The sequence below is a fragment of the Camellia sinensis genome, chromosome 8, assembly GCF_055761805.1.
Source record: "Camellia sinensis isolate YWXY chromosome 8, ASM5576180v1, whole genome shotgun sequence".
Classification (NCBI taxonomy): domain Eukaryota; kingdom Viridiplantae; phylum Streptophyta; class Magnoliopsida; order Ericales; family Theaceae; genus Camellia; species Camellia sinensis.
Window position 1 is genome coordinate 39855720 of NC_138968.1, and position 27033 is coordinate 39882752.

Consider the following 27033-nt stretch of genomic DNA (forward strand, 5'->3'; position numbering starts at 1 on the left):
GGTGCATCCTCCATACACGTGTATGGAGGATCTTTGAAGCTTCCAAGAGAAGCTTTGGCCTCTCTTCTCTATAAGAGAGGCCCTCCTCTTCATATCTAAGGGTTAGACATTTTTGCTTAAAACTTATAACCTCCCTCCTCTAATGTCACTATTCTAAGCTCCAAAACCCTAATTTTCTTGGTCCATTTACACTACAACCCTTAGCACCACACCTCCATCATCCATTCCGGCACCTTGGAAGTCATTTGCAGAGGTTGAAAACTCACCAACTTGGTCCAAAAGCTGCTAGAGGTCGGTTCTTCAAGGGTAAGTGTCCATTTCCCTTAAACTTACATTTTTTTGCTTCATCACTTAGCTTCATTTGAAAGTATTTTTTGGCTTTTTCATAAACTAGAAAGTGTCATATTTTGAGCTCCTCTTTAACTTTGTTTAAGGGCACTTTGCTGTTTGAGGTCATCTACTTCCCCTTACCCTCTATCTCTCTTTTAGGGCTATTTTTACATCATACTTTAGCCTTACTTGTGAATATTTTTGAGATTTGTTATAAACTGGAAAAAGCCTTGTTTTGACCTCCTCTTTAAGTTTTCTTGAGGTCACTTTTCTGTTTGGAGTCATCTCCTTCCTTGCATGCTTCATTCCTTCATATTTAGGGCTATGCATTAGAGCATTTGCATTGGACTTGTTTTGGCCTCTTAGCCAATAAAATCCAGGGGATTTCAGTGTCTTTGACGAGGTTTTAAGCTTTGAAATCATAGAGGGGTGACCCTCTCACCCCTCATTTTCTTTACCAGCATCATTGGCTTTCCAAAGGGGCTCTATTTTTCATGCATTGAAGTCACTTTTTCGGTCCAATTTTGTGGGTTTTAAGGTCTGCCTTAGGTCTTTCCAGGGCCCTTTTGATCATATTTTATGTCTATAGTGCATGTGTAGAACAATTCCATTCAAGGCCTTTTGAGGGGGCCTTTCATAGTATGCTTCCTTGACTCATTTTAGGGCTAATTTTGTGAGTTTTAGGGCTGTCATAACTCATTTCCAGAGGTGGTTTTTCCATTCTTCATGTCTATCTTGTATGTGCTTAACAACCCATTGAATGGCCTTCCAAAGAAGCCCATCATTTTTGCATGCATTGGCTGCATTTCAGTGATTATTTGGGCATATTTTGGCATATTTTATTCACTGTTTTTGGCTGGTTTGATGAGTTCTCATTTGATTCATATACATGCCATATAAACCATGCTGGCTAGCCAATGTTGCACACTATTTTAGTCCATCATGTTAGCATCTTTTGGCCATGCTCTAAACTAGAAATGTGCATGATTTGGGACTGCCTTGGCTCTGTCTTTAGACTTCATGATCAAATAATGCTTTCTTTGTATACTTGTGGTTCAATGCATTGGACTAGTTTTGAGTTTCGGGGCTTATTCCATGCATCGGGTGCCATATTTCCATGTTTCGAGACCATTTAACATTATGTTTCAGTGCTGAAATTTACACGCTTGAATGCCATGCTTCATCCTTGCCATGTTTTGGTAGAGTGGCATTTAATGCCTTAGGTTCGGTCCTCGGTTTGCGTACATGTGTGCACACATTTCGGTCATCTCATTTTCATCTTATGGCTGCTGATGTGAGTGTGGCTGAGGTCCACTCATGTTGGTGTAAGTCCATTATGCATTGTGTATGCCTTTTCGTTTCATAGCATTGCGTATGCTAGGTTGCCTGTTAGAGCTTTGTGTATGCCATGTTACATCAAGCATTGTATCTGTCATATCATGGCATTGCGTATGCTAGGTTGTATGTTAGTTGCATTGTGTATGCCATCTCATTTGCATTGTGTTTGGGATAGGAGTTAGCCCGAGCACGGGAAACGAGGTACGTTTCGTACTCCGAGTGATGGAACGTGTCTTAATTCCCTATCACCGACACTGCGGATTACCCATGATGGAGTTTAGGTCTTGTTGTGTTTTCATGTGCATTCATTTCATATTGAGTCGCGCAATTCGACTCCTCGGCCATCATGCATCGATATGCGTGATTGGTGGCACGAGGATCGAGGACTACACTCCCTGAAGAGTAGTCATGCATACATATGTGAAATACTTTGCCATGCCCCTTTGTTGCTCTCTGTTCCAGTAAATCAGAAATTAGCGGCCTTCTGGAGCGTTGCACAATATTCCGAAAATAATTGCAAACAGAGGCAAACCGGGACATTGCAATGGATTTTTACGCAAGGCAACTCGAGCATGCATCATTCCTCATTTGGAACAGAGCTGAGGCGGTCCATGGATTTGTGTGCCAATATACCTACTTTTCTAGATTAATTTGTTAATTAATTAGGGTTTTGTATTTATTCGGACTGTACTATTTATTCGGACTGTATTATTCTTTCGGACCCTCCGAGCGAGGGCAATGTTGTAATAAGTATGCGTGCGTGTGATGTATGTCTTCCAACCCCACGTCTTTCTCCCTTTTATTTTCCAGCTTATGATGGTTAGTTTAGGACATGTTTCAATTAGCATACTTATGCTTGCATGTTTGCATCATTCATCTGTCTTGGATGCACCGGGCTCGGCGCATCATACTAACTGCATTTGTGTTTCAATTCCAAATTGAATACGTGTTAGCTGTAGCATCATCATATGCCATCTTAGAATAGCCGAGCCTATTGTAGTTGCATTCCTGCATGTGTTGTATTAGGCATTTCTGTATAGTTAGGATCATACATGGATTTCTAACATAGCTTCTGTTTTGGCTTGGAGTACTCGGTAAGTATTTATGCTTTAGCATCCTTGCATGTGTGTGAGTGACTGCCATGATGGCATGCTTACAATGAGGCTAATTGCTTATGTGATATAACTACCTGAATGCCTGTGGATGAATGTTGGGTTATTTGGATTGGAACAATTCATTAAATGCGAGTTTTAAGCCCACTTGAGAGTGGCAAAATCATTTTTTCTAAGCCTACCCGAGGGTGGCAAATCCACGTCTTAGCCTACTTACGAGTAGCACCATCAAACCATTTTCAAATAAACAAACATGAGATGTTTTGTTCCAATTCAGGCGATCCAGTCTATACTTGTATGCTGTGCACATCACATAGTAAATCTAGGCTAATAACCGGAATAAGAATGCATAATGTTTTCAAAACTAGATATCATGGTTAGTAGAGGTCGATCTTTGATCGGGCGAGCGGGGGTGCTCACGAAGTGACCTTCCCCAATCGTACCCAAGTTCCCGAGCCGAGGCAACTTTGGTGATGACGAACATGTGGCCTTAGGCAACGAGTCAGGGTTTCCTAAATTTTTCCAAAATAAATATTTAGGTGACGACTCTGTATCTGGAAAAGCAGTCCATGTTTGGCACTTCTTTCGAAAAATCTATTTTCAAAAACGATTTACCGGATTTGGACTCTTTGATGATTTCATCGGACTTGCATTGCACTCTGCGAGATTAGATACAGGACCGTGACTTTGAGTCCTGAACTGTAGTGAGCCCAATGAACAAAACGGGGGGAATTTCCTCCCGGGACGTTCGGGGACGTCTACACAATGGACAAGCAGAAGCATCCAACAAAGTAATTTTGGATGGAATAAAGAAAAGGCTGCAGGCAGCAAAAGGCAAGTGGGTAGACAAATTGCCCAATGTACTCTAGGCATATCGGACAACGCCGAGAAGATCAACAGAAGAATCCCCCTTCACCATGGCTTATGGCACAGAAGCAGTCATTCCGCTGGAGATCGGCATCCCAGGAATCAGAACCTAGAGAGTTGAAAACGGGACTAATGATGTACTGTTAGCCCGAGATCTGGATCTTTTAGAAGAAAGAAGAGAGAAAGTTGCAGTCCAGCTTGCAGCATACCAGCAGCAACTTGCAAAAACTTATAACAAGAAAGTCAATCCAAGAGAGTTTCAAATCGGCGACCTAGTCCTGAGAAAAGTCGTCGGCAATAAGAAGGATCCCAGAGAGGGCAAGCTTGGCCCAAACTGGGAAGGACCCTATAGAATCATCTCGGTACTGGGTAATGGGGCATGTCGACTTGAAGATAATGAGGGCAAAGAGTTGCCACGACCTTGGAACACTTGTAATTTGAAATTTTTCTATCATTAAAATTTCTTTGTTCCTTTGCCATTCGTCGAAGTAAATAAATAAAGATTCTGTTCTCTTTTCAAGAAAACTTGACATTGTCTCTAAAATACATGCATAATAAGAACCCAAATGGAACTCAGGTTCACATTAGGGGGCAGAGAGAAGAAGAATATGCTTAACACTTGTTGAAGTTTGTGGACAATTTACAAGTTGAAGTTAAGCCGAAATCATTATTTAACACTTGTTGAAATTTGTGGACAATTTACAAGTTAAGTTAAACCAAAATTATTGCTTAACACTTGTTGAAATCTGTGAACAATTTACAAGTTGAAGTTAAGCCGAAATCATTGTTTAACACTTGCTGAAATTTGTGGAAAATTTACAAGTTAAGTTAAAACGAAGTTATTGCTTAACACTTGTTGAAATTTGTGGACAATTTACAAGTTGAAGTTAAGCCGAAATCATTGTTTAACACTTGTTGAAATTTGTAGAAAATTACAAGTTAAGTTAAACCGAAATTATTGCTTAACACTTGTTGAAATTTGTGGACAATTTACAAGTTGAAGTTAAGCCGAAATCATTGTTTAACACTTGTTGAAATTTGTGGACAATTTACAAGTTAAGTTAAACCGAAATTATTGCTTAACACTTGTTGAAATTTAAGGACAATTTACAAGTTGAAGTTAAGCCGAAATCATTGTTTAACACTTGTTGAAATTTGTGGACAATTTACAAGTTAAGTTAAACCGAAATTATTGCTTAACACTTGTTGAAATTTAAGGACAATTTACAAGTTGAAGTTAAACCGAAATCATTGTTTAACTCTTGTTGAAATTTGTGGACAATTTACAAGTTAAGTTAAACCGAAATTATTGCTTAACACTTGTTGAAATTTGTGAACAATTTACAAGTTGAAGTTAAGCCGAAATCATTGTTTAACACTTGTTGAAATTTGTGGACAATTTACAAGTTAAATTAAACCGAAATTATTGTTTAACACTTGTTGAAATTTATAGACAATTTACAAGTTGAAGTTAAATCGAAATTATTGTTTAACACTTGTTGAAATTTGTGGACAATTTACAAGTTGAAGTTAAGCCGAAATCATTGTTTAACACTTGTTGAAATTTGTGAACAATTTACAAGTTAAGTTAAACCAAAATTACTGCTTAACACTTGTTGAAATTTGTGGACAATTTACAAGTTGAAGTTAAACCGAAATCATTGTTTAACACTTGTTGAAATTTGTGGACAATTTACAAGTTAAGTTAAACCGAAATTACTGCTTAACACTTGTTGAAATTTATGGACAATTTACAAGTTGAAGTTAAATCGAAATTATTGCTTGACACTTGTTGAAATTTGTGAACAATTTACAAGTTAAGTTAAACCGAATTATTGCTTAACACTTGTTGAAATTTGTGGACAATTTACAAGTTGAAGTTAAGCCGAAGTCATTGTTTAACACTTGTTGAAATTTGTGGACAATTTACAAGTTGAGTTAAACCAGTATGATGTTCAACACTTGTTAAAAGTTTACAAGTTAAGATTAAAACCAAGACGTTTATCTATCCAAGGTGTGTCACCCCGAGAAGCTTATACAAAAAAGGAAAGGTATGTGAAAGACTTGCAGAGTATTCTAAGTATAGAGTCATGCAGAAGCAATGAAGAGAAGACAAGGCTGCAAGCAGTTAGAAAAAGAAAAGTTGTATTAGCATTCACCAAGAAATGGGCACACCGACCATACAAAAAGCTTACATTGTTCCAAAAGATAAAGAAGAAACAAAATACAAATAAATAAAAGAAAAACATGAAGCTACGACTCCTCTCTACCAGTTGGTTGAATTTGAAGATCAGATGTTTATTGAGAAGACATCTCAGCAGCCTTATCCGCCGCGACCTCGACGTCAATTTCTGCAAGAGTGTCATCAAGGTTCTTATCAGCAAGGGTGGCATCGGCTGAATCCTTCACATAAGCAGCGTCTTTGTTAACCTCATCGCCTTCTTCATCCTGAGTCAAGTCTAGGACTTACTCATTCTGAAGAGGGGACTTGGCCCCATCAGCATCTTTGGATTTTCTTACCAAAGCCTCATCCTCTTTCTCATCACCATCCTCAGACTCAGATTCGCTGATATCTTGACTTGGAGGTTGAGCTGGAGGGAATGGAAAAGGAATGGCATCGGCTTTCCTCAGTGGTGAGTCCTCTAGGACATTAAGTTTCTTTAGAAAGGACATCCAACCAAGGGTGAAACCCTTGTTGCATGCCTCCTTCACCTGTTGTTCGTAGGCATCTGTGACGTCGGCCATGCCTTGGGCATACGCCTTCTCGTCGGCTTCTTTTATTTCGGCTTCTTTGGTGGCCAGTGCCTCCTGAAGCTCCTTTTCGGCTTAGATCATTTTTTTCTTGGCTTCTCTCTTCTGAGACTCAGCCACTTTCCTGATAGCCTCAGCAGCCTCAGCTTTCTCTTCGACATTGGTCTGAGCTTTGATTGCAACCTCGGCTTGGTCCTCCAATTTTTTCATTTTTGATTGAAGACCTTTGTTGGTTTTTTGAAGAGAAGAGAACTCCCTCTTCCTATCAACCAGCTACTGCCGATTTTCGAAAGACTGAACAGAAAAAGAGTAGGCATGCTAGATGGCCTGAAGAAAACACAAGGTAAAAGTTATTCAAAATTTTCTAAGTATGAAAAAGAAAAGGAAAAGTGCTAGATAAAGGACACTTACTTGAACAGAGCGTTGAAGCATCAACGCATAGTTTTTGTATTCGCTCAACTCGGCGCTTCGCTCCAGATCACCTAGTAACAGCAAAGCAGTGCTGAACGCAACGCCGACATTAATATCTTCGGCACTATCATTTGCCATGACTAGCTTATCCTCTAAAGTAATTTCGGGGGCCCAGGGGGCAGCAAGCTTCTTAGACCCCGAAGTTGTAGCAAAGGATGACTTCGGCTTTTTGGATTTTGGGGATTTTGATGGTTGGGTTTCAGAGCGCCTCTTCCCAGCAGAGAGTTGAGGTTTGTCACTCTTAGCCAACTTTGAGATAGGCAAGGTATCTTCAGACTTAACCTGAGTTACCTTAGCCTTGGGTTGAGCCTTCTTTATTCTTTTCGGCTTCAGTGGAGAAAGGGTTTGTGCTGGTTGATCGTCAACAGATGATGGAATGCTGGCCAAAAGATCTTTTGCAACTGGTTTTTGGTGACCCATCTCGGCAGTAGAAACTGTTCGGCGTCGGCAGCGGCATTGTGATATTGGAACCAAGTATGGAGCTGAAGTTGATGGTTGCTCGGCTGGATCAAAGGTTGACCCCTGGTCTGTCCGAGATGTAGATGCGGTCTGTGGCGTTATGACAGATGGTGGAGAAAGGCTTTTTTTTCTTCCTCCTAGGGACATCGGGCAAAGCGGACTTGTAAGTTGGAATAAAGTTGAGGAGCAGAGGCGCCTTTCGTTTGTGAATTGGCAAGTTCAGAAGTCTTTTCAAATCCTTGCTGGGATAGAAGGATTGGCGAAAATTCTTTGGAGGTTGAGGAAGAACTGCAAAAGATAAAAACAGCACAGACATTAGAACAAGAATATTGAAAACTTTATGCAAGAAGATAAAAAGAAACTTATGAAGGGTGGCCCTTACCAGCTCCTTCCCCCAAAACAGTGCGACTTAAGGGATAAAGATAGAGGTTGTCGTTTGGCTGAAACTCCCAATTGCCCGAGACAATGAAGTAATCGTCTCCAGCTCCCTTGTTGGAGTCTGGGAGGTCGGCTACGATTTTATATTCGATGGATCTCGGCTTAAGGTAATAAACATAGTCCGTGTCTTTTCTAAGACGACACATAGTATAACAGTATTGGAAGTCGGCAAGTGTAATCCTAGCATTCTCTTGTTTAACTAAAGCTATGGTACCAGTAATAACTCGGTAAGAATTGATGGCGAGTTGCATTGGGTTCAACTTATAGAAGTAAAGGATTTGACGGAAAAAAGAGTCAAGTGGAAACCGAAGTCCACACTCAATAAAGGCAACTACAGGGAAGGGCATGGAGTGATCAGTAGGCATGATGGAGTCATCATCCCCAGCCAACCTCAGATTGACATCGGCTGGGATTTCAAACTCTTGCCTAAAAAGTCTAGCTTAGAAAGGGTGTCTACCCGATGTTTCCACATATCCATAATATCGGGATAACTAAAGGTATTGGATTTAAGAAGGAAGATGTTTTCGGAAAGGGTTATTGGGACCTCAGCAAAAAACCTAAGTTTGAACTAGTGCAGAAATTTTGTAAGGGATGTTTCAGTTTTTCCTAAAATATGGGTACTACAGACAAATCCCAAACCTAAAACTATGAAGATGAAGATCAAAGGCACAGATCTAGAAAAGACACAAAAAACAGAAAACAAAGGTGAAGTTTCAGAATCAAGAACAGAGATGGACTATCAAAAACATAAAGAATACAAAGGGTTGAAGGCCAAGAACAGTGGCAAGACGTGCAAGAAAACTATGAATAGTACATGTATTCAAGGCATAAGCAGAAAGTAAAATCAACGCATTCAGATGTATGATTCATAAATTAAATGTTTGAGCAAGGCAGTAATAACAGGTAATTCCAGAAAAGATCAAGAACTGGAATAAGACGAAAACAGTTGCTTACCAGAAAATATGAAGCCGGTGTAAAGATCGCCGAAGTCAGACGACGGTCGTAGAGGCAACGAAATGGTGCAAAACACGCCGGAAGGGGTGAACAGAATAAGGTTCAGAGCAAGGAAGCTTGAACAATGGCGGACTCGAGAAGAGAAAGTTAGAGAGAGAAAAAGTTTTCTAGAAACAAAAATAAGGTGAAAGGGAAAAAAAACGAAGAGATGTTTTGTTAAAAATGAAAACGGCGGCAAAAAGTAATCAATATGCCTGGAAGAACGTACGCGTCAAACGGCGCACGTGAAAAAGAGACGGCTTACGGGCGCGTCACAGGTATGAACCAATAAGAAGGAAACGCGTGGTTAAAAACGGTTGAATTATGGTGTATGACAGCTCATACGCGTGAAAGGGTTCTTAAAGTTCTTGTTCTTCAACAAAGACATGTCGGCCAAAATAATGATCTCAGCTGAGATACTGAAAACCGACGTATTGGGAAAACGGAATGATATAGGTTCCATTACCTCAGAATACCGAGGTAATAGAACCTAGGGGCAGTTGTGGGGATATATTTTTTAGCACCGACACGTGGCAAGGTGACGCCGACGTGTCAGCCGAGGTGTTACGTGTCAGGGTCATAACGCCGAGGTGATCTCAGTCAAGCCGAGGTTATCTCCGAAGATATCGAAATCCGAGATAAGCGGATAAGAGATAAGGGACAAGAGTCTTAGAATAAAGAGGAGACTTAGCCAAGATAAGGATAAAACTCTTAGGGAGTTTATCTCTATCTCTAAAGGAGTCCAAGGTAAGTATTAAACAGGGATCCATAGAAGTCAAGCTTCTATTGGGATTAGGATTGAGGTAACTATAAAAGAGAGGCACCCCCGTGGGTCTAAGGTACACAATTTTATGCTTTGAGCATTGAGTTTAGTATTATTGATTTTCTTTTAGAGATATACTGACTTGATCGTCGGAGTGCCCCCGGGTGGTCGAAACCACCGCCGGAATCTTCTCTTTCTGTTGCAGGTTAGCCAGGTGTCATCTATTCTGCTAGTGTTCTCCAACTGAATACTGAGTCGGGCAGTGTGATTAGAAAATCACCCACACAATATATTATTCTTAACTATTTTATTTTCAATTATTTTTTTAAACATTTTGTTTAATTTTTTTTTTCCAAAATCTTTCTTATTTTAGCATGGCGATAATGGTTGTTGATTCGGCATTGCTTTAACGATATACTGTTTAAATAAGTTTGGAATTCTCCTTTCTACCATCTTTTTATTAAACTAGTTCTCTTTTGTATTTTTCTAAGTGAAGAGCTCGATTCAAGATCAAGTCAAGACTGTTTTTTAATCAGTTCTAAAACTCAGTTTTAATCATTTGGTTATGTACAATACTTTAAACTCATCTAAAATAAATTGTGGTTACATATAAATTGGGAGGGAAATGGGAAGGGTAGGTCAATTACATGGGAGTGATTAATTTTGATTGGTGTTAAATTGTGTTATGAATGCCTTCAAACACGAGTAATTCGCTAAGCATTATATAGTTCCCATATGATTTGTAAACTAAAATACACTGTTATCAACTATTTTGTCAAAATTAACAACAAATATGAAACATGTGAACATAAGGGATTTTGTGCTCACATCCAAAATGGCATGAAAGTAAATCACACATGAAACAATAATGCATAAGGGGTTAAAGTAAATTTTACCTCAAAAAAATATCAAAAATATTCATGATTTAATTTATATATATATTAATTCTCATAAAAATAAAAGTAAATTTTAGGGAAAAAATAGTTCATAAAAAAAATTATATCATGACATTAGCAAAATTCACCATAATGAATTGGTTTCCGGTGACAGCTATTTGGTATCCATTTTTTATTTTTGAAAACTTGTAAACAATTTGTAAAATTTACTAAATTCTGGTAATCACAAAAAAGTTAATTTTATTTATTTTTCATTCATTCCTACTTGTACCCCCTCTAACCACCACCGCTCATCACTACCATTGACTACCACATATGGCCTGCATTGCTGATGGGGACCAAGCTATGCCATGGTCTAGGGTGGCCATGGCCCCAAAAAAATTCTTCAAAATTATACAATTACCCATTAATTCTAAGAATATTTTGATAATGTATATGAAATGACCTTCCTATGTTTAAAAAAACTCTTTTATTGGCCTTTCTTTCAGTAGGATTTTTACAATGTATATGGGATGACCCCTCTAATTTTTTGAAAAATTCTTCTATAACTCCTCTATTTCAAAAGTGATCTTGCAATCCCCAATTCTTTTACATATTATGTAATACCATCAATTATGTTGATTTATTTTAGGTGCTATAGGTTCAAATCACGAGAATAAAGTTATGCATATTAGACACTTCTCAAATCTCGTAATGTTGAGAACCTTTTGCAGGGGCACTATCCTTTCTACACTTGTTTTGGCCCTCCGTAAATATTTTGTTTGGCTCCGTCCTTTATTGTCGGTGACCTTGTTTGATAAACACTTTTCATTACCTTCTCTAAGGGGTTGGCAATCACTTTTGACCATGGCTATCCACCTCCAACCGGCAATAATTAGCTTCGATCGCTATCTCTTGTTGAAAACCAATGGCTGACCACCAACTTTGATTGTTAGCAACCACCTTTGCCCACTACATTCTATGGACAACAACCACGCTTTACTATCGCAAACCACTTCAAGCCACCACCTTGTCAACCAACAACGACTTCTAACCACCTTCGGCTATCACAAACAACATTAGGCCACCAATTATTTATTTATTTATTTATTATTATTTTTTTTTTTTTATTTTTGTGGTAATATGGAGGCCTAAGCCAAGGAACAAAACTAAAAAAACTCTTCTATCAGGAGTCTCCTGAACAAGAAGTTGTTTCAGGCGAGATGACAGCACCACCTTTGATCACTATGTTTTCACTATTTTTCAAATTAAAATTTAAAAATACATGTGAATCAAACTTATTTTTTGTTTTTATTTTTTACAAAAAAAATAAATATGAATATGTGAAGTATTTTTGTAAATAAAAATGGTAAATTGTAAACTTTACCAAAGGGAGCATAACGTTCATTTTATTTTACAACCTTAAGGGTGTTTTTGTAATTATCAAAAGTTTTTAAATGTAATTATCTAAATTTAAAATAACTTAAAAGTCTTCAAAGCCGTACATGTGTGCAAGAAATCAAAACATAAGAACATTTAAATAAGTAATACTAGAGATCTCAAAAGATTTATTAAAATTTTTACCAAATGTCTTATATAAATGTGTGGGACTCGCATGAGACCCACATATGAGACATTTGGTAGAAATTTGATAAATCTTTTGGGGTCTCTAGCATTTTTACATTTAAATCTTCATTACTGCCAAGTATTCGAGCTGATTGACGTGTAATCATAAAATCTTGGGTAAATTACACTTCACCCCTTTATGTTTGGTCATTTTTTACTTTATAGCCTTTAAAGTTTATTTTTTCTCAATTTGATCCTTTATGTTTCAATTTTTTTCCAATTTACTTTTAAAGCTAATTTATGTTCAAAATTAGATAGAAAATGCTATGACAACTGTCATATAACATAAAAATAAATTATTATATTAGGGTTTGAGTTTGTATCAGATGTATAAGTTATATATAATAAAATATTTTTATGTAATGTGATTGTTAATATGTCATTTTCTGTTCAATTTTTAATAGAAGTTAGTTTCAGGAGTAAATTGAGAAAAACTTAAAACATGAACGGTCAAAATGGGAAAAAAAAAACTTCAAGAACCAAAATGAGAAAGTGGTCAATCAAAAAGGGGGCAAAGTGCAATTTACCCTAAAATCTTTGTGTAATTTTTCTATAGTCATAATTTCATGTCCGCTTGGTTAGGTGTACTTTTTAAATTAAAGAATTTGATTTCGGAAAAATGATATAGAATTTCATTTTCTAGTCTCAATGATAATGTGTAAAAGATATAATTTACTGATAATTAGAGAGTATATGAGATAAAGAATTATCTTAAATTTTTTAATAAATTAGCATATTATTAAATTTGAAGAGTGAGTCTAACCTTCAAGTCTTGGTTAGAGTTTTTTAAAAATACTTTCTTATTTTTTGTGTTTTTATTTTTACTGAATTTTTTTAATATATTAAGCATTTTTTTTTAACTTTTAGACATACTTAGCATAAATATACCTAAGAAGTAAAAATTTTGTAAAAAAAACCTTTTAAAAATTCACTAAATACAAAAAATACAAAAAAAAAATAATAATAATAAGAGAATTCAAAACATTTTTTTGTATTTTTATGTATTTATTAATTTTTTAAAATATTTTTTCACAAATATTTTACTGTTTAGATACATCTAAGTAAGGTGCATCTAAAAAAGTAAAAAAAAAATATTTAAAATTTTAAAAATATTCACTAAAAATAAAAAAATACGAAAATCAAAAAACTCAGTTTTTAAAAACTTAATCCAAAAAATTCAAACCAAACACACTAATTACTTTTAATCATTTGATAACAATAACTTAAGTTTAAATATAATAATTTACTTATGAAATTTGAAATTGAGTTAAATAGTTTTCACATGAAAATTTTGAATTAGTTATTTGAAAATGATGTTAGGAATTTTCTTTCCAGTTACAATGAACCTTCTAAAACAAATCGCGTAACAAAAAAAATTTACCGGTGAGATATTCTCTCCCCACTTTGTTAAGTAGTTGAGATTGTGTATTGTAGTTTCCCATTGATTGTAAATAGCAGGTAAATAATGTCATATAATATTGAGAATATCCAATAATTTTTTTAACTGGTCTATATTACTTAGGGGTGTTCGCAGTTCGGATTTGAACGGTTTGTGGATCGATTTGGACCTGTTCGCATCTATGTGGTTTGGGAAAAAGACAACCCGCAACCGCCCGCAGTGCGGTTTGCAGTTTGTGCGGACAGGGTTCACGGATGTACGGGCGGTTTGCGGATTGAACTTTTTTCTTCAAAAATTTATTTTTGAGCCTTATTTTTTTCCCATTTTGTAAATATTTATTTTTGGTCATTTTCTTCCCATTTTCTAAAATGCTCCAACATTAATAATTAATGAATTAAAACTTATAAAATTAAAAATATAACAAAATCAATTCGTAACACAAATAAATCATTCAAAATTTTAAATCAAATCATAAACTAACACAAGCATATATTTCAAAATCCTAAACTATAACTCCATATTCATTAAGGAATTTAAAATTCCAAATCACACTTCATCCGGGACAAGTTCAGTTATGTAACAATAATAATATGATCAGTATTTATTCAGTGTCAGTTGATATAATACTATTAGCAAATGTAATGCTAGAGTAAGTTCAAAAAATAAAGAGTGTTTTGTTTTGGACAAAAATATCTAGGTAGGATATAGAAATGAAATCAATAGTTAAGATAAAAAAATAAATAAATAAATAAAGTGTGGGTGGTTTTTTGCGGGTGCGGGTTAAACCCGCAGCCTGCCCGCAACTGACAAATATGTCATATTTCAAACCGCATCCGCCCACATTGTATTTGCGAAACCGCCCATTTGTATGCGAATTGGACGAATTGGACGATTTTTACGAATCGGATAAATCGTTGCCCACCCTTACTATTACTTCTTGCCTCCTCTCTCTTGCATGAAGATATGATGCCATGTCCCCTTATGCTCAAGATGGAATATAATGCAACGGATTGAAATGATCATTCATTAGATTTCCTAATGAAATTATCATTTTCTTATAATGGTAAATGATAATTCTATTTGTAATATATTTTTTATTATGTTTTTAATAAACTAAATATAAAAATAAATATTTTGATGGAATGAACAAAATCTTGATCATTCTCTACCATTCTAATAAACCAAACAATATCTTAGATTTAAATACCCAAGGATGATGAAAATTATTAGAGTAAATTATAAATACATCTTTTAAAATTTGTTTAAATATGAATTGTCTCATGTGGTTTGAAAAATTATAAATAATCCCTTGTTGAAATTTTTTATTTAACAGAATTAATTGTAAAAATGAAATTCACAACTACTCCTACACAATAATAAAATTACCTAAGTTATTGATTGAAATAAATTTCTAACATCATTTAAAATTATTAATTGATTTGATAATTTACTAATGAAATGGATCATTTATTATAAAATCAGAATTTTTAAGAGGCGAGATAAATTTTAGAACTATAAAAAATAATTTATATTTTAAACAAATCAGAAGAATAGGTTTGTAATTTATCCAAATTATTAAGTAGTTCACAATTGTCAAGATGGTATGGTCCTTGTCCTGACAAATGAGTCATTAGAAGCTACGAACTTCCAGCTACCATGCGGAAAAATAAAGGATGTAATTCCTATATTCGTGGATAATGCTATACACCTAAAAGTTTACCTATTATTTTACCCCCTCTAATAATCTGGTTCTCATTCTCAAGTGATTTAGAAAGACAATTCAGATCGACTTCCTTCCCGTCCGTGATCAGATTGGAAGGTGTTATTGGGCCCGTGGATACTCATTACGGATTCCGTTTCAATAATCTAAACCGTTTAATGTGTAAAACTCGTCAAGTATTAAAAAATTACGTTGATCGGATATCAATAACTTTGTGATCGAATGAATTTTGTATTACAAAAAATTAATAATGAAAAGATAAACAATTGACAGAAATCTGATTTGATCACATAGCTATCGATATCCGATCAACATAATTTTTTACAGACATATAGTACTCGACGAATTCTACATATTGAAACTGTTCGAATTATCGAAACATAACTCGTAGTGAGTCTTCACAGGCCCAACAAAAGGAGGCCAGACCCTTGAGAAATTCTTTGTACAAAATTGACTACGGTTGGTTTGGGATGTTCTTAAAAAGTGCACTTTTTGACTTATTGGCTTATATGGGTTGGGTTTGATGTGATGTGTTAGAGAAGTGATGTGATTTAAATAAGATGATGTGACTTAAATAGGATAGTGACTTTTTGACTTTTTGTATTATTTAGTGTGCCCCAAACCAAAATGAATAGAGCCATTAAAACAAAAATGGGAACTTTTGTAATAAGTTCTTGGGAAACAAGGGGGGAAAGAGAAAAAAACAGAGAAATTGCAGAATATAGCAACTAAGACCATCTCCAACGGTTCATCAAACCTGGTATCAAATTCAAAATTTAATGAAAAAGCCACTTTTTTTAGCTCCAACGGTTTCACCAAATCGATATCAAATCCAGAATTCAGCAAATCTTTTACCAAAATGAGAACAGGCGAAGCATTTTACCAAATCACTGTTCCTAGCCGTTGGGAGAGACCAACCGGTCAACCAGCCGGTTGCCCGGCCAGTTGACCAACCGGTCGACCGCCTAAAGGTTCAAACGGTTCGAAGAAAAGGTTCAAACAATAAAAAAAAAAAAATTTGCCTAACCGATCGACCAGCCGGTCGACCACTAAAAGGTTCAAAAAGTCCAAAAAAAAAAAAAAAAAAAAATTTCGCTTAACCGGTCGACCAACCGGTTGTCCCCGGCACAAATTTGATGAAAGTGCACCGTTGGAGCGAGTGGTATCAAATTTGGTGAAAAATCTGATTCACCGTTGGAGATGCTCTAAATGATTGAATTTTCAAGAGAACATCCCCAAATTACTGAGCTTAAACTACTGATCACAACTAAATCACTGAATTTAACAATTTTTCAATAGAATAATCCCCAACCAATTATTTCGTCCTGCACAAATGCTAGGTAGAAATCGAATGCCTCTTGATTACTGCAAGAAATCAACCTGCTTTCTTTTCCTTGACAATCATTTTTTGGTGATGGTTTCACATTCTTTTCTTTTTATGGTAATTCCTCTATCGAAGATGGATATGCTTTTAAACATGCAAGTGTAATACAAAACCCATATCCATAAATCATAATACACTCAAAAAACAAAGCTGATACAAAACAAGGATCCAAGTTATACATTATTGTGATTCCAAGAAGTCAGTACAAGTAATGCAGCAACTAACAAACTCGTTTAACACACAGCTTTTCTTCCCTCCAAAAAGTTTATTCAAAAAGGTTTTATCATCTTCAATATAGAACATCACTCCGACTAAAAGACACGTGTGCAAAGCTAAAACAAACCTCAAAGAGGTGTGGACACATTTAACCTGTAAGAGCAGAGTTAAGGGCACTGTGTACATCGACACCAATCTGGGCTTCAGCTTTCTCCAAGTCCGTTGATGCCGAGTTCAGTTTCTGAGTGAAGTCTGCAAGACCCTTATGGACCAGGCTCAGGTCGATGTGGTCAAGTGGTACGGCTTCAACGGCAATTATGTCGGCAAAAGAATTTGCATGAATAAATGCAAACCCACTACTAACAAAGTATTTGGTAACCTCATTTCCTTCATGAACTGAGAAGACTCCGGGCTTCAACTCTGCAATTGTGGCTACATGCCCAGGTAGAACACCCATCAGTCCAGTAGTTGCCGGGATTATGACCATGTCAACCTGAAAACAAAAAACATAAAATTCCATCAAACTAGATATCCCATTTTCCCCTCTTGTTTTCCAATTGGAAACCATTAAAGAGACATTATACCAAACCAAACTAAGTCTTCTGTTCCAAACAAGTGGAGTTGGCTACATGAATCTTTTTTCTCCATTCAGCTCTATCAAAGGCTATATGCTCAGTTAAATAAGATAAATTCAAATTTTTTTCATTACGACCTCCCATGTCAACTTAGTCTTCCCCCCCTTCTAGCATCTCCACTTATTCTAATCAATATGGTACTATATATTGAATTGTCTGAGCTAGGAAGGACTTGCCAGCAAGTATAACAGGAACTAAATTGGGATTATCCCTCTTGATCACATTAGTGGAAGGTCAAACCCCACGTTGGTGACTAAAAATAAACAACCAGATTTCTTGTTGATTCCGAAAGTTTTTAAGCATTTAATTAGGATTATTGCCCAAGATTTTTTGCTGTTCCAAAACTCGTAGTTCATTTGGATTTTTTTACTAAAATAATTAGCCTACTTTGGGATTGCTAAATAAGCTGGCTTTTTTGCTTATCACCAAAAGACGTGCAAAAAGTAGAGAGGTGATATGATTCAAATAAGTCAAAAAGCCAATAAGTTGGCTTCTAAGCCACTTCCCAAAAGAGGGGTACTAAATTATCTCTACAAGCGATTATTGTTTTTTGGTATTAATAGATCAGAGGCACAAGATTTCTTTACCATTTTAAAAGGCAATGCAAACCGATTTTCTGAAGACATTACAAAGTGCACATATATAACCATTATAACACACATCAAACACATATCGCATAAGACTTGAGGCATACTTTGCAGATATGTTAAAACTATTCTTTTGGGCCACAAAATTACATTGCTAGGTTAAAAATCCCTTTGTGACTTCATAGGTCCAAGAATGTATATGATGAAAGATTCCTTATCTGTTTGACCCATTTTTTTTTCAGATGAAATTGACAGAGCAAGCAAGGGGAGAATATCATTTAAAACAAGAGGATACATGGAAGTCATATTAGAGGAACATGCGGCAGCTTGAATCAACAGAAACGCTGGACAGTTGGTGTTGCAAGTTAATAGAATAGAAGCAGTTGGAAGGAGCGGTTAGAAGCAGTTAACAGAAGTTGCAAGAAGAGGACAAGTGACAAGATCACGAAGTCTGATGAAAAAGTAGCAGTTGAAGGGAGTTTGGAAGCAGCCTGCGACCAGGAAAAGAGGAAAACTATCATATCATGGCAATTATGTCCAGATCGACAGAAAGGGACTATAAAAGGAAAAAGAGAAGACAAGAGAAAGGACTTTTTGGGAAAATCAGAAACATAAAAGACATTATTGTAGGAGTAGCTTTCATTTTTCACAATGTATCTTTCGATTATATGTAACTTAGGGACTGGTAATAAAATTTCAAACTGCAGATTAGTTCCTTTTGATTTGCTGAGTTTCACCTTCAACTATTCGAACCCTCAAACAGTTGCTTGATCTTTTGACTTGATCGATTTGTGTTAAGGCTTTGTCAATTGTAATTTGTAGCCTAACAAAAATCTGACTAACATTATCAAAGAAAACATGTGATAAAACAATTGTACGAAAACCAACAAAGTTGCAGTGACACAAATAGTAAAGAATATAGACTACACATAAAATCCCCTCTCCTTAAGCAAAAGGGATCCCTTCAACCTTCTCAATGTGAGAGAAAGTGAAGACCACACCACCCAAAGCCAGTAAATGGGTAAATTCACAAAACCCCTCAATGAATCAGGATGGAGACACGGCATAGAAGCACGAGTTATAAGTAGAAGGGAACCTAATTCCATAATTTAAGTTCATAATCAACTTTTAATTTTTAACAATTAGGTATCTCATCAACATCCAACAGACAATCCACCTTTTGTTAAAATGACATAGACAAGATATTGCTTGGCAACACCTTGAATCTACTGAACATTCTCCAATGGGACTGAGAGGTGTCATTGAAAAGCTAATCTTACTCTAGCTATTGTTTAATTACTCTCCTAGCCAGCAATCAAGACAACGTTTCCTTTTTTTTCCTAGTTTTGTCCTTAACACAGTAAAACAGAATGGAGACTGGAAATGAGTTTCCCTTCTGGATACTATTCCATCACAAGCTTGTAAAGAATCCTCCAGCAAAGAGTTGAAAAGGAACTTGTGATGGTGGGGAACATAGAATATATATGCATTAACTATAGAAGAGATACTAACAGGATTATCTACTCACAGAATACCCCCTCAATTAATTCCCACCAAATTGTGATTCAAATTCTTGCTGATAATATAAGATGACTCCATCTGAAATGATTAGAATCTGCACAAATGCAAACAAAAATAGACTTGCAAAATAACAACTCCAATGGTCATCCGACAAGAACAAACATCCAACTCCTATAATTTCAAACACCAGACTGCCATAACAAAGACAGCCCTCACATAAACACAAGGAAAAAGATTAAGAGGGGAAAAAAATGCCAATTGCGAAACAGATTCATGAAAAGGGTACCACCTGCTACTCCTAATTCAGCACACAATGAACCAACTTCCTTATACTGATTCTGTCATATGGCTTCAATTGGAGCAATGAGCTTAATAAAAGAGATTCAACCAACATCCCAAATTCTCTTCAATACTTGTCCTTAATTTTTTTAACGAATTCCCATGTTCCTATGCTGATTAACTTCCAAAAACCAACTTATCTTATCACTGTAATGTGATTTTCTATAGTTTCTATAAATCTGTTTTTATGGCACATCAACCAACAAATAGATAGGTGAAAACATATTCCGAAAACTACAGATCCAGTAACTTGGAATTAACAAGAGCATGCTATGCATTCAATAGGGAAAAAAAGTTATGTATAGCCAAGACTTAAGGGCAAATCACACTATCCTGCACTGAGATTTGGAGAAAATACATCAAATTCCATAAATTTGACATAATTACACTGGGAGCTTTTAAGATTTTATTCATATAATATTTAATCCCTTTTCATTAGTCATATGAAATAAAAATAATATTATAATCTCTTCTTCTTCTTCTTCTTTTTGTTTTGATAACCCGGTGTCCAAACCAAATAACGCACACCTCAACTAATCAGGGACCAATCCCACTGTCCACTTACGGGGACCCCATTTAAAGTTAGGGCAAATGCTCTCTATGAACTGGCCCCAAGGAGCTTATTGCAGCAGGTGAGTATTGAACTTGAGACGTGGATGGAGAGACCCTAAGTTGTGCCCACTAGGCCAACCCCTTGAGGTTATATTATTATCTCTTTTACACTTAAACATCCTAGTTTTATACATGTGTCTACAAAATATCTGCACTAGTTTGGTCACTTCCTTTTTTGATAAAGAAAGACAATTTTATTAACGAAAAAGCATTAAGGAGATGCTAATGAATTCATCGGAAAATTTCAACAGAACCAAAAGCCGAAGTGTATCAAAAAAATCCAAAAGAGAAAACAAATCTGGTGACACTGTCCCCTGACGCAACTATACAAAATTGCCAGAAACCGATTCATCCACCCCTGAAAAATAAGCTGATTTCACTCCAACCAAATCATCCACATAGTTCCGGTCACTTTAGCCTTACTAACACTAGATCATTGGTGTAATTCTGTCAACCTTGTAGGGCTTATGATAATTTTTCTAGGTCAGTATAATTTACCCCCACAAAATCATATTGATTATTACAATCTAGAAACCCTAACAACACCGTAACCACCAAACCCACATATCAAAATCACAGAAATAAAAAACTGAACATGGCAATATCAACAAATTACATCATGATTTACAAGAAAACAATGAGCAATTATCAAATCAGAAAAGGCAAGAGCTAGACCTCTTTGTTGGATAGTTGAGAGGAATAAGGAAGAACGAAGTTGACGGTGAGCTTGGTGGGGATGGAGGCAGGCGTAGAAGGGCGAGGAGTCATGAAGGACGACGGAGTCTTCGGTGGCTCAATGTTTGGTATCAATTTCCTCCACGCCTCCACGAACGTCGAGTCCGCGGAAGCTTCCACCGGGACGTCGGTGGAGAACTGGCGGCGACACCTCATCGCCACCGTGGTGGCTCGTGCCATGAGCTGAGGCGCTTGTCGGAACATGGTCGGGGTTCGGTGGTGCGGTGGCTCAGATCAGAATACCCCTTGGTAACGTAAGGTTAATTTACGAGCCGTCCCAAGTCCCAACCAATAAAATCTTCTTCTTTTTTTCATTTAATTTAAATAAAAATTTGAGTAAAAATTTTATTTAATATTGTACATTTTAATTAAAAAATTTTAATTTTTATTAAAGTATCGGTTAATCAGGAGGACGATTGGACAAACATCTGGCTGGTCAATCGTTTTGATATAAAATGATCACAACTTGTAGAACAATTTTACAAGGAAGAGATTGTCTAAAAGGACGACGTCCGACTTAACGGTCACTTATAAATTAGATAAAATGCTTTAGGTATCTTCAATTTAATAAAAAGTTTAAGACATGCTCAATTTAATATTGATATTGATTTGATGTTATAACTGAAGCACCAAATTAGATTTTTTTTTCAAGAAAATAGTAAGTGTTGGAACGCCCTTACACCAAGGTTTAAATTTCTCATTTTCGATTTAAATAATTATTTTTAAAAAATTTTAAAATATTTAAGTGTTTAGAAAAGATAAAAATAAGCTAAAAACAGTAAATTCTATAGGCTTTTTAATTTTTTTTATAGATTTTTTTTTTAAAAAAATTACTTTTTAGATTTGTCTACATCGGAAAAGGTAAAGAAAAATTAACATAGTTTTTAAAAAATCACTAAAAACAACAAAAATAAAAAAAAAAAGACTTATTTAAAAATTCCAAATTAGCATAGCCACTTTTGGTGTAACAAGTGTGAAGAATGCAAAAAATTAATTGTGATGTCTCAACTACGTAAGAAAAAAAAAATTGTAATTTTTTACTATTTTGTTTGGCTGGATAAAAGCATCTTTAATTCTTTACCAATTCTGTTATGAAAAAAATTTAAATTTGATGAATAAATAATTGAAAATGGGCTCCATTCATTCATCAAATTGAGAGGCAAAATTTTCATCATATTAAAGATGAACAAATACTTCAATAAATTTTCAATAGTCATTGTTTTACTTAATTTTGATAAAATTTTAAAAAGAGTAAGAATTAGAAATAATTTTCTTTCATAAAAAAATGGTAAAAACAAGTTATTGGTATAAGTGCAGAATTTTGAAAAAGATTCAACGGAAAAAAAAAATTAAGATTGGAGTGTTTTGAACCATATTAAACTTTAACCAATTTTTCACTTAAATTTGATGGAAAGAAAATCAAAGAGAGTAAGGATTGGACTTGTTATAAAAAATAAAAAGATGCGAAACGAGGATGAAAGATAGCTGTTTTGCCATTTGTACAATAGTCACGGTTGTTCGGACAATGGAACCCATCCATCCGATGATATCAATGAGATTTGTTTTGTTCCTGTAATAACTCGACCCTCTCATATATCTAAATCTCTCATTAGGTGTGTGATTATATGTATATTTATACATTTGAAATGAAATTCCATGTCTTAATGTGTGAATTACATGTTTATGGAATTGTATCTGTCGGTTATAAAAACATCTGTTGAAATTGCAAAATTTGGATTGAAATTGGAAGCCTTAGAAGCGCGATAACCTAAAATTGATTTTACAGTTATGATCAGTATGATTTTTAGGTCATAATATGAAATTTTATAAAAATTTGATTCGTAGTAATTTAATTACCTTTATTTGGCTAATTTCCCAATTAAAGTCCCATTTTGACTCAAAAAGCTTTATAGAGCAAGTTATAAACAAAAGCCTTAGGAGACTTAGACAAACATAACAAAAATACCTCCTGGGAAGAGCTTTAGGGAAGGGAAGAAGAGAAAAGAGGAAAGGGGAAGAGAACCCAACCTAGGGTTGGAAGATTGAAGAATTGAAGAGGGGTTTCAAGGATTTAGCTTAAGGTATGTTTAACTTACCAAGATTATTCTGTATCTTTCCTCAATTGATTAGAATCAAGACTTAGATGAAGCTTTGTCACCCATGGAAGTTAGGGTTTATGATTGTGTTTGATCAAATTTCATAAAATGGAACATATAATCTTTGGATTTGGCTAATTAAAGGATTGATTCTTATGTTTTGAGTTGTCTTGAGTTGGATTGTGAGTCATTGCCTTTATATCTTTAGATTTTGGCATGCTTTAAACTCATGTATACATGTTTGTATATATGTTTGTGTATATATATATCATGAAAAGATAAAGAATATGAAGGAAATATGGAAATTTGAAGTTCACAAGCCAAATTAAAACAAGTTGTGTTCTACTTAAATTTAGGTTTCATGTTGTTATGATCATATGAGATGTTGTTGAAGTGAAATTGCTTGAATTGAGCCTTTGAAAGGCATTTGGAAAGCTTAAAATTTGAAGATTTTCGGACTGAAGTTTGCAACCCAGATTGCTCGTGCGGCCTAGGCCACCGCACAAGCGGCCAACCCTGTTTTGGCCAAATTCGATTCTGAAGTTCGCCTACTCGTGCGGCCAAGGCCACCGCACGTACGGCCAACAGGGTTGATTTTTCTGTTCCCTTTCTATTTTTGGACTTCCGAGCCTCCAATTGCATGGTTTTCAACTAGTTCATGTACATATGTTGTGTATAAAAACAAAAGGAAACGAATGGAAACGGGTTAGAGTTAATGACAAAAGCTAAAAAAAGAATACATTGCTTATCACTTTATGTGTGTGATGTGTAGGTCACTCATCGGAAGGGACCACCGCACAACCGGATCACTGTGAATAATAGTAGTGTAAAACAGAATAGATTCACTTGTATTTATTTTGATACGTTAATGTGTGATTCTCAAAAGTTATGTTTTGTTTGAATGCATGAACTACAAGAATTGGAATATGAAATATGGATATGAGATGTGACTTATTTATGGCATGTTATTATTGGGCTCGAGGCCGTTCTGTTATTATTGGGCTCGAGGCCGTTCTGTATTTATTGAGCCCGAGGCCGTTCTATCATTATAATTGGGCCCCGAGGCCGTTTTGAAATGTATTGAGAAAAAGGACATACATGTAATACGTACATGTTTTGCAAGACACATGATCATTTATATATTCTATTACATTATTATTATTTACTGAGCCTGAGTCATTCCGTATTCATGTATGTTTTGTAGGTAGTCAGCTAGGAGGCCAGCCCTAGGTTAGCTTTAGGCGCCTTTTGTGGACATTTTTCCTTAAACCAAGTGGAGTCTTTTTGTTTCTTAAGGGGTTCAGTGCCACATTTTTGTAATGATGTTGGTGGCTTTGTTGCACATTTTATGGTAATGTAACTTTTGAGTTATTAACTATTTGTACATATACTTGCCTTGAATTGTGTTTTTGTCTAGAACAGTACATGTGAACTTCTCCAATTATGGGAAGTTGTGTAATGATCCTGGCATATATGCACGACTTGATGAACGTTGTATCATGTAATTGCTTTTGAGACCTAAGTACAGGTCGGTCATGTCCTAAACTTTTACGAACAGGTTTGAATCGTGACAGTTCCTTTGTAATTTAATAAACAATCTCTATTACAAAATTTTTATAACCAATCAAGTTGTTTTCAGTAAATCTAACAATTTTTAATAAGAAATGAGATTAACAAAATAAGAGAGGGTTTTTCTTACAATTTCTTTTCAAATTTATAAAACCAAATATGAAAATAGATCTTTCTCTTTATTTCTTATTATTTCTTACCAAATTACCTTACAACTTGTTTGAATATAGTGAATTAACGAAAAATGATAAGGGATTTGTTTTTTCGGCCGAGTAAATGGAGTTCGGATCCTCTCCTTGCAAGCCCTCCTTGATCTCCTCCTTGCAACGGCTGAGATCAGCCGTTGCACATCCAACGGCCATAAATAAATAAATTGAAATTTCATTTTCATTTTCCCACCCAAAGACACAGAACAAAGCCTATACAGATTTTTGTTATACAGATTTTGGTTTCGAATCACACTCACAAAAACACACTCATTCCTTCTTCTCCGTCGAACCCACCCTCACCGGCGACCTAATACCAGTGGCGACCCAGTCTCGACGCCGTTGCAGATCCGACGACGGGGAAACACTCTCGACGCCGTTACAGATTCTGTCTACTTGGCAAATCAGAAATGGTAATTTCTCTCTGTCTCTCCGATCCCTAGTTCGATTTTCATTTCCACAACAGAATTCCAATCTCCAAGAGATCAATTTTATCTTATTTTTTGGGCTAAAGTTCCAATCTTTTTGTTCAACCAATTGTTTTCTCGGTCATTTTCTCTGGAAACAAATAGGGGTTTTTGTTGTTTCATTAATTTTCAACTTTTTTTTAGCCTAAAGTTCAAAATTTTCTTGTCCAAGGAATTATTTTCTCTGGAAAAAAACAGGGGTCTTTTATTTTGTAGTTGAAGTTGATTTGTGAATTTCTCTTTTTGTAGTTCGTTTTCTTCCTTTCAAAATTTAGAGTTATTAAACAATCCTGGGATTTGAATTCTAATTATTCAAACGAAAACTTGGCCCCTAAATTTACAAAATAGAATGTTTTTTTTAGCCTAAAGTTTGAATCTTTTTTGTCCAAAGAAATTATTTCTCTGGAAACAAACGAAGGTTTTTGATTCTTTGCCGAGGTTGATTTGTGAATTTTTCTATTCTAGTCCATTTTTTTTTCCTTTCAAAAATTTAGAGTTATTTGCACTGTGCTAAACAATGTGTGGAATATGAATTCTAATTCAGATGAAAACTTGGTCCCCTGAATTTGCAGTAGAGATTGTCTTTTAGCCCCTAAAGTTAAAATCTTTTTTACTCATCATTTTTGTTTCTTCGGAAACAAACAGGGGTTTTGATTCTATAATTGACGTTGATTTACAAACTTCTCTTTTCTAGTTCCTTTCCAAAATTTGGAGTTATTTGCACTGTGCTAAAAAAATCATGGAATTTGAATTCTGATTTAGATGAAAATTTGGTCCACTGGACTTGCTGTGGTTGTGACACTCGCAATTTTATTGTCAAGCCTGTAATTGGTCTTTGGGATTAGATTTGTGATTGATAGGGAGGAATGTTTCTCACACAAGGTTGAATACGATGGCGACACAATTCATTTCTCCTTTGTTTGTTATTAAGCCTGAGGGTTCGTGGCATTATGCTCCTGATGGGGTTAATCTTGTGGTAAGCTTTACTTCAAAGCAACTTGTCTCTGGTTTTATACAGTGATATGCTATGTTTAATTTTTGTTGATTGTGTGATAAGTTGATAACACAAATATCTAGAACAATTTGGTTTAACTAGTTATCAGCTATTTGATGATTAATACTGTTTGACAAGAATCTTTAATTTGAGAAACCAAAAGAGTGTTCAATTAATTGTTATGGAAGATGGCATTACACAAGAAAAAGAAGTTTGTTGATTTGGTCGTGTCCTCTTATCTATGAATGGTCGGTTTGTTGTCTGGTTAATACTTGGAAAGGAACACGACTCTCTCTGTTCTTGCCTCGTTCGTGGACAAATTTGGCCAAATCAGCACCTTGTATTGGATCATCCTTCTTGGTGCTATTTCTGTGTCTATTTCCATGACCTAGCCGTAGATAGAGGAAGTTTTAGCATTTTTATGCTATATTGTTAACCAATAGTCTAGTAATAACATTAGAATAACTTTCTCAAATCAGAAGCACAAAAAAGAAGCATCTGAACGTTATTGTTAGGCTATTTGTTTTCTT

The 27033-nt window shown here is 35.4% G+C and overlaps 1 protein-coding gene and 1 long non-coding RNA gene across 5 annotated transcripts; one reads left to right on the forward strand and one right to left on the reverse strand.

Annotated features, from left to right (window-relative positions):
- Positions 1 to 16677: 16677 nt before the first annotated feature.
- LOC114314261 (ATP synthase subunit delta', mitochondrial) lies at positions 16678 to 21504 on the reverse strand. Its single transcript, XM_028260726.2, has 2 exons — positions 21112 to 21504; positions 16678 to 17235 (listed from the first exon to the last, which is right to left on the reverse strand). Exons 1-2 carry the CDS (start codon positions 21373 to 21375, stop codon positions 16891 to 16893), a joined length of 609 nt encoding a protein of 202 aa, XP_028116527.2. The 5' UTR covers positions 21376 to 21504; the 3' UTR covers positions 16678 to 16890.
- Positions 21505 to 23082: 1578 nt separating this feature from the next.
- Positions 23083 to 26485, forward strand: LOC114314263 (uncharacterized). 4 transcript variants are annotated; one of them, XR_014337594.1, is made up of 3 exons: positions 23083 to 23252; positions 24040 to 25455; positions 26272 to 26485. It is a non-coding gene; the product is annotated as an uncharacterized LOC114314263 (long non-coding RNA). The 4 variants fall into 4 exon arrangements; XR_014337596.1 differs by having other exon boundaries at positions 24040 to 24618; positions 25279 to 26485; XR_014337595.1 differs by having other exon boundaries at positions 24040 to 24078; positions 24472 to 26485.
- Positions 26486 to 27033: the final 548 nt, after the last annotated feature.

What these genes read in the sequence shown, in the direction of transcription:
- LOC114314261 (XM_028260726.2), bottom strand. Translation starts at nt 21,375, where the DNA reads ATGTTCCGACAAGCGCCTCAGCTCATGGCACGAGCCACCACGGTGGCG. An exon ending in CTCAACTATCCAACAAAGAG is followed by an intron (nt 17,236 to 21,111) that starts GTCTAGCTCTTG and finishes TTTTGTTTTCAG; the next exon opens with GTTGACATGGTCATAATCCC.